Source organism: Panthera pardus, unplaced genomic scaffold, assembly GCF_024362965.1.
Source record: "Panthera pardus isolate Hobbes unplaced genomic scaffold, ASM2436296v1 HiC_scaffold_1, whole genome shotgun sequence".
NCBI lineage: Eukaryota > Metazoa > Chordata > Mammalia > Carnivora > Felidae > Panthera > Panthera pardus.
The window spans coordinates 2,965,205-2,974,084 of NW_026526654.1; the positions used below are offsets into that span (position 1 = coordinate 2,965,205).

The window sequence follows — 8,880 nt, forward strand, 5'->3', positions numbered from 1 at the left end:
AACTTCTTTTCGGTCTCATCCTGGACTATACCACCCTGCATCCTGGAAAGTGCACAGTCCTACAAAGAGTGTAGGAGGTTGGGGGCTGATGAAGCTCAGTGGAAAGGCCCCATGCATCAGCAGGTGGAAATCCAGGTGCTTTCTAAAAAATACAGAATCCAGACATCAAATCAGCTGTGTGCTCCAACGAGGAGAGGAAACAGCTGCTTGGTAAAGAGGTTGTACAGGGAGATCCAAACGTCACTCAAACTGCCCAATAAGTGTTGGCTCTGGAGGCAATCAGAACCTTCAGTAGCCAACTCCAGGGGCTATGTTCCTGACAGGGTGCAATATCTTTCTCCCTATGCTCTGGGGTCTTATTAGGTGCCTGGACCAAGTCAACCCCTGCAGTGACTTAACTCCTTCACTCCAGGGTCTCGAAGGATCTTGGTATGTGACTTTTTTCTGTTTGTTTTTATGTTTTGTTTTGTTTTGTTGTGTTGTGTTGTGTTTTGCTTGTTTTGAGGTTTTTTTTTTTTTTTTTTTTTTTTTTTTTTTTTTTTTTACTGCAAAGTGAGTGATAGTGCTGCCTATGTGTGGGTGACCATGGGAGAGAGACCAGCATGTGCAGAAAGCCAAAGAGCACCTGTTCATGATGAACAGAGACAGATGCAAGCCTTAGTAGGTGAGTCAAGTGTGTTCCTATCTTGCTTTATGCCACTTCTCACCTCCCTTCTACCAACACTTCCAAAAGGCAAAGGAAGAAAACCTAAGAAAGAAGTCAATTGCCTGTCAGTGAGTTTGCAGAGAGAGGTAAAACATTCTGATAGTTATGGGAGATATGACAGACTTTGACCAAATTGGAAGAAAATTGTTATTTATGGTGTACATTCACAAACATCATGTTGATCTATCATTTCCAAAACTTTGCATTTGAGGGAAGTATTTTCTCCCTGCATCGCAGATGCAGAAATCAAAGTTCAGAAAGATTAAATGGCATAGTCAAGGTCACAGAGCATAGGAGGCAGAATAAAACCCATGTGCATGTGCTGTGCCTCCTGATCCTGACTTCCCCACGTCTCAGTGTCTCTATGGAGATGACAGGATGCAACGTCTGTAGGAAAGCTCAGGCACAGGCATGAGGAAGACAGTTATCTCATGCTCTCAGGTTTTATTCACTTTGACTTTCTTGACTCATCACAGGCACAAAAACATGCCTCAACATGAGAGGTCATAACCACAGCATTCTGCAGGAACCCCTTAAAGACTTCATCCTTCTAGGTGTTTCTGACAGGCCATGGCTGGAGCTCCCTCTCTTTGCGGTCCTCCTGGTGTCCTACATTCTGGCCATGTTGGGGAACATTGCTATCATCCTGGTGTCTCGACTGGATTCTCAGCTCCACAGCCCCATGTACATCTTTCTCGGGCACCTATCCTTCCTCGACCTCTGCTATACCACCACCACAGTCCCTCAGATGCTGGTCAACATGGGGAGCTCCAGTAAGACCATCAGCTATGCTGGCTGCACAATGCAGTATGCAATTTTCCACTGGTTGGGATGCACTGAGTGCATTGTCTTGGCTGCTATGGCGCTGGACCGCTATGTGGCCATCTGTGAGCCTCTCCGGTATGCCGTTATCATGCATCGTCCTCTCTGTCAACAGCTCGTGGCTGTGGCCTGGCTCAGTGGCTTTGGCAACTCTCTTGTTCAGGTAGTGCTGACGGTGCAGCTGCCTTTCTGTGGGCGGCAGGTGCTGAACAACTTCTTCTGTGAGGTACCAGCCATGATTAAGTTGTCATGTGCTGACACAGCCATGAATGATACCACACTGGCTGTGCTGGTAGCTTTCTTTGTGCTGGTTCCCCTAGCTCTCATCCTTTTCTCCTATGGTTTCATTGCCCGAGCAGTGCTCAGGATCCAATCCTCCAGGGGAAGGCACAAAGCCTTTGGGACCTGTTCCTCCCACCTGGTGGTGGTGTCCCTCTTCTACCTGCCAGCCATCTACATGTACCTGCAACCCTCTTCCAGCTACTCCCAAGAACAGGGCAAGTTTATCTCCCTCTTCTATTCCATAATCACCCCCACCCTCAATCCTTTTATCTACACTCTGAGGAACAAGGATGTAAAGGGAGCCCTGAGAAAGCTCCTGTCAAGGATCTGGAGGCTCTGCAGATTAGGCTCTGAGATGTGACAATGTCCATTGGTTACAGAAACCCGGGAAAATGTATTGTGTGATTAAGAAGTCCACAGCCAGAGTTAAGTTTTTAGAGACATTTGGGAGCCCCTCAAGTCCTCTGTCAAAGCATTTTGGCTTCTGTGTGGTCATGGTGCCTAAAATCCCACCTCTCCCAATAGTCTTTAGTTCTAAGACACCGTATACTTTTAGGAATCATTTAAACACAATTGGTGTGCAGTAAGTTTTTGTCAAATTACTTAATTTCTACTTTCCTAATTCTTGCCCCCTTTTTTTCCCTCCCACTTGTTTCTTTCTGATCTTCCCTCTTCCTTTTTCATTACTCCTAAGTGTGCATAATATGAACCTGAAATGTAATCTTATATTACTTATAATAATTTTGTTTGTCTCCATATACTTAAATCTCCATAAATTTTATGTAACTTTAAAAAAAAATTCCCAAAATTAAGGGGATTGCTTTCTTCTTCTTGTGACTTTATGTGATGTGTTTGTTGTTGTTTTTTCTACAGTTCAGGTTTTCTTCTATAGAAAGTTTTCCACTCTATTGGCTGAAAGCAAGCATATTTATTTTGAACGTGTAAGACTCTATATTAGAGTCAAAAAGCATAATATCTTATCTAAAAAGCCAATGCTGGACTTGAGAATACAAGATATGTATACAATCAAGGTTAGGGACAATGAAACTTTAACTAACAAGTTCAAGGTCATTGTAACAAGTAACATTTGTAGAAGCCTTCCAAGATGTAGGTACTAGATTAAGTGTATTTGTGTATGCCATCTTATTTAATATACTCCCATGATGTGAGCTCTTTTATAACTTTCCATTGTCGTATAAGAAATGGACTATTGGAGAGGTTGCAATAACTTGGTCATGGCCACTCTAGGAACTGAGACCAGCACTAAAGTCCATATTGTCTGCCTCCTTTAGCAGAACGGAGTCATGATACTAGGACTCTATATTTGCACTTTTGTCACCTTTTGTATTTATTACATTTAATGTACTCATTTTTATCTCCTTGCCATGAGCATGCCAGATACTAATATAACCTAGCAGAGACAATAAATAATAATAATAATAATTATTATTATTTTTAATAATAATAATAATAATAATAATAATAAATGTATGACAATTAGGACAAAAGGGAAATTGAAGTCTTTCTGAGAGTAAAGGCAATAAGAAAATATAAATCACAGAGCTACAGCATTTGATTTCAGAATTGTGAAAGAACCACGACTATTCCTATTTCCAAAACCACAATTAAATTTTTCCCTGGGTTGCCATAGAGCAGCCACTGGGTAACAGCTAAAAGCCCTTTAAAACTAACTTCGTTGGGAATGCAAGCTGGTGCAGCCACTCTGGAAAACAGTATGGAGGTTCCTCAAAAAACTAAAAATAGAACTACCCTACGACCCAGCAGTTGCACTAGTAGGCATTTATCCCAGGGATACAGGTGTGCTGTTTCGAAGGGACACATGCACCCCCATGTTTATAGCAGCACTATCAACAATAGCCAAAGTATGGAAAGAGCCCACATGTCCATCGATGGATGAATGGATAAAGAAGTGGTATATATATATATACAATGGAGTATTACTCGGCAATCAAAAAGAATGAAATCTTGCCATTTGCAACTACGTGGATGGGACTGGAGGGTATTATGCTAAGTGAAATTAGTCAGTCAGAGAAAGACAAAAATCATATGACTTCACTCATATGAGGACTTTAAGAGTCCAAACATCTGTTTTAAGAGACAAAACAGATGAACATAAGGGAAAGGAAACAAAAGTAATATAAAAACAGGGAGGGTGACAAAACATAAGAGACTCATAAATATGGAGAACAAACAGAGGGTTACTGGAGGGGGTGTGGGAGGGGAGATGGGCTAAATGGGGCATTACACATGTAGATTAGATTAGATTAGAGTAGATTAAGGAATCTCCTCCTGAAATCATTGTTTCACTATATGCTAATTTGGATGTGAATTTTAAAAAATAAAAAATAAAAGTAAAAAAAAATAAAATAAAAAGAACTAACTTCGTGAGCATGTATAATAATATATAAGAGCTTTCTCTTCTAACTTTGCCTAATGGAACAGGTCCAGACACAATTCAGTGAAAGCAATGTGACATGACCCTGAAGAGGGTCAATTCATACACACAGCTATATCACAACCCAACTTCATTTTAGAACACATGTGAGAGGACTGAGGACTGTGTTTCTCAAAACAGAGGTGCTAGATTAAAGATATCTCAAAGTATTTTCTATTTCTGGGGTGCCCAGGGGGCTCAGTCAGTTGAGTGTCCAACTTTGGCTCAGGTCATGATCTTGCTGTTCATGAGTTCAAGCTCTGCATTGGGCTCCGTGCTGATGGCTCAGAACCTGGAGCCTGCTTAAGATTCTGTGTTTCCCTCTCTTTCTGCCCCTCACCCACTAGCACACTGCCTCTCTCAAAAAGAAATAAACATTAAAAATTTTAAAAATATTTTCTCTTCCGTGCAGTGATATATGAAGACTATTAGAATGAGCAAAAGTGATATTTTAGATCTTCTAAGGCAAGATGATAAGAAATCTGGCAGCTTCCAGCTAATTAACATTCTTTCTGTGTCTGTAAGTCACCAGGTGAGAAGGCTAACTATCCTAAGAGCCATGTTAAGGAGACTGTGGATGGATGCTGTCATCTACAGCTCTACCTCTGTCAGGCTTCCAGCCAGTTCTCCACACCTAAGTGGAGCTATCTATCCTAGACCCACCTGACAGACTTTCCCACCTAGTGACCTCGGTAGACACAACATAGAGCAGAATAATCTCCTAACTGAGCTCTGCTCAAAGTCCTAACCAACAAAATAGTCAGGTATAATAAAATGGTTGTTAATATAAGCCACTAAATATGGGGATGGTATGGCAGGCAGGTAGGTCCTCTACTGAGGACCCGTAGAATTTTCAGTATCACAGTGCTGTAAAACCACAAGATGAACATGGTGAATTTCCCAAAAGCGTCAATAGTATTAGATGTTTTAGGAGAAAATACTTAAATAATTCAACTGATAATTAAATGAAAGCATGTTTCCATTATGATAAACTGGCATAATAGGTAGAAAAACATAGACAAAATTTTGTAATGAAACCCAAGACTTCAATTAATTTGCATGCTTTGGTGCACTGCTGTATATTATGACAAGTTTCCCATCATTCACTTCTCTCTGCTTTTATGAGTACACTATGGGAAAGTGTGAGAAACACTCAAGAAGAAAACAGGATAGGATGTGTGCTTTTCAGGTACTCATTCAAAAGTATCACTCTGCCAGAAAAGCTTTGGAAACCTATTCGTGTGTGTTGTGCATATAGTGAGACTCTTTCTTTTGTGGGGGAGGGGGAAGGTAAAAATTAATTTTATTATATTGCATGATGAATTGCCCCCAGTGCAACATCCTATTGCTATACATTTCAAAAACATTCACATACTAAACAAAATTTTAGTTGATAAGTGGAAATGAATGATTGAAAAGTCTTTATGCACCTCACACATACAATATGCGGCTAGCTGAAATTGTGTGTCAACTAGCATTTAGATGTAAAAATCCTCATGCTAGTGTGTTAAATGCAAAAGCAATCAGACAATCATTTAGCTGCAGTGTCTACGGGAGGCTTTCAGACAATGCACAGACATGTGCTGCCCACAATGCAAGGTGGTGGAGGACTGAAACACGCAATATTTACATCTGCAGTGGATTTAGTCTTTATGGCTGGACTGAACTCCACAGCTGCTAGGTTTCAATCAATAGTGATTTAGACTTTGTGCAACAGCAGTAACAGAAATCCTTTTTTTCCCCTTTAAGAATAAACTCAATTACCTTTGGCAAATTTTATACCCATCTTACATGTTTAAAATTGTGTTTCTGGGGCGCCGGGGGGCCTCAGTCATTTAAGAATACGACTTCGGCTCAGGTCATGATCTCACGGTTCGTGAGTTCAGCCGCCCCACATTGGACTCTGCATTGACAGTGTGGAGCCTGTTTGGTATTGTCTCTCTCTCCCCTTCTCTGCCCATCCCCCACTCACTATTTCTCTCTCTCAAAATAAACTTAAAAAATAAAAAAAATATATATGTTTTCACTCTTATGTGGATCCCGAGAAACTTAACAGAAGACCATGGGGGCGGGGAAGGAAAACAAATGGTTAGAGACGGAGGGAGCCAAACCATAAGAGACTCTTAAAAACTGAGAATAAACTGAGGGAGGGGAAAGTGTGTGATGGGCATTGAGGAGGGCACCTGTTGGGATGAGCACTGGGTGCTGTATGGAAACCAATTTGACAATAAATTTCTGTTTTTTAAAAATTTTTTTTAACGTTTATTTATTTTTGAGACAGAGAGAGACAGAGCATGAACGGGGGAGGGTCAGAGAGAGGGAGACACAGAATCTGAAACAGGCTCCAGGCTCTGAGCTGTCAGCACAGAGCCCGACACGGGGCTCGAACTCACGGACCGCAAAATCATGACCCTAGCCGAAGTCGGCCGCTTAACCGACTGAGCCACCCAGGCGCCCCAATAAATTTCATATTAAAAATAAAATAAAATAAAATAAAATAAAATAAAATAAAATAATTTTGGGATTGCTGTGTAGGCTGACTTTATTAATATTATTTTGGGGGTTTTCTAGCCTCTAAGTATGTACAGTATGAGGCAGTAATTTCCTAGAGGGCAGGCACTTCTGTAAAGATTTCACACACCCAAATAAGATACTTTCTTAAAAAAATGCATAAACATATAAACATATCAAAATGCAGATCATTGCAGATCACTTTGGTTTCTGTTGGTCACTGAGACACCAAGTGACTTGTTACACATGCCTATCTTCTCATTTCTTTCTTGCAGTGTGGTGTCACAGTATAGTCTGAGGCACTGCTCAGTTCCCACTGGTTTATTGTAAGACTTCATGTTTTACCTCCTGAAACTTCCTTTTATCCTGGATGGGAGATATATATCTGCTTACTCTGGTGTTAGACTGATCCTCTGGGCCCCTCATATCTCAGGATATACCAGACTGTGTCCCAGCCACATGGGAGACAGGCTGTTATAGTGTGTGTATAGGGAGTGTCTTAGTCTGCTTGGGCAACAAATACAAATACTGTAGACTGGGTAGCTTCACAATCATTTATTTCTCATGGCTCTAGAGGCTGGGGAGTCCAAGATCAAGTTTCTGGCCAGGATAACTGATGGCCGCCTTCTCACTGTATGCTCACATGGCAACAACATTGAGAGATATTGACAGAGAGAGATATATAGTCTCTCTCATGTCTCTTCTTATAAGAGCACTAACCCCACCATGAGGGCTCCATTCTCACGACTGAATTACCTCCCAAAAGCCCCATCTCTCAGTGCCATAATATTTGGGGTTAGAGTTTCAACATATAAATTTTGGGAGGACATAAACATTTAGGCCATAGCAGGAAGCCATGGTAAATCACTCCAAGACTTTTCAGATAATGTGAAGACAACCTCATCCTCTGAAAGTCATTCTAGAAAAGTTGTCTAACATCTGAGATGAGTTATGGGCAGATGTAATCTATTTTAACTATGATTTATAAGCATATTTTCATTATCAAGACCAAGCAAAGTGCCTGGTAGAAACCTTATTACCTAGAGAGTAAGCAAAGAAAGCTAAGAAAAGAATCATAGGCTTTTTTATAGCAGAGTAGCAGCCAAACAAATGCATCTAATGAGTCTAGGTGCAGAATCCTGAACTCTCATTATACAACAGAAATGCTCTTACGGTGGAAATCGATGTAAGTGAATGAATAAGACTCTTACAGAAGGTGGTGATATCAACTGAGGCTCTGCTGATTCCTCCTGGACTAAGGATGTTTGACATTCCAGGGAGACTTTGCAAGGGCAGAGAAAGCACTGGCTCATGGGCATAAGGATTATACTCTAATCTTCTGTTACCTTTCCTGATTCTTTTTTTTCTATAAGAGCACATCTCTTGTGGGCTTTTAAAAAGTGTTGCATAGAGGGTAGTTAAGACGGCAGAGAAGTCAGGGTATCCTGGGCTCAAAGACAGCTGTATTGAGGTCATATTACTCAGAACACCCAGGAAGCTGATCTGCAGAGTGGCAGAAGGATCTCCACAGTTGGAGGAAGACAGCTTGGCAGGAGTGAGGTGTGCAGATGTGAGCTGTGGGAGAGAAAGTGACAGACCTGTGGAGGGGAGGTAATCCCTTCTGTGGAGAGACAAAGGGGAGAGAAAGAAACAGGGGTTGAGATAGTGAGGCATTGAGTTAGCACAAGAGGAAAACCTCTCTGGACCACAAACTGGGTAGAAAGAAGTACTGGGTGTCCCAGTTTTTGTAAACAGCGGTGGAGTCCAAACTCAGAGGTTCTGGAAGTGTGTGACTTTCTCCAGAGCTAAGTTGAAAAGTGTGCTCCTGGGGAGAAGGAGGGAGTGCATTGTGTGATGTAGAAATCTTCGGGATGAACTGGGAGAGAACAATCCTTTTCTAGGAATACTTTTGGAAGAAGGTTTATTGCCTCCCCAAAGGCAAAAGACCATGCAGGTGCTAGGAAAAGGCCTTTCACCCACAGGGTAGAGAGGGCCTATCCAGAGAAGGGGAGCTGATCCACACTGTGTCAATCTTTAAGACCTGGGTTTTGAATCCTAGCTGTGTGTGTCAAGGAGAAAGCACAGGAGAGTTGTGGCTCAGGGC

At 41.5% G+C, this 8,880-nt stretch overlaps 1 protein-coding gene across 1 annotated transcript; it reads left to right on the top strand.

Moving 5' to 3' along the window:
• The first annotated feature begins 1,202 nt into the window (after positions 1-1,202).
• On the top strand, positions 1,203-2,171 carry LOC109260328 (olfactory receptor 2B11). Its single transcript, XM_019438484.1, has one exon. It carries the CDS (start codon positions 1,203-1,205, stop codon positions 2,169-2,171), a length of 969 nt encoding a protein of 322 aa, XP_019294029.1.
• The last annotated feature ends 6,709 nt before the right edge of the window (positions 2,172-8,880 follow it).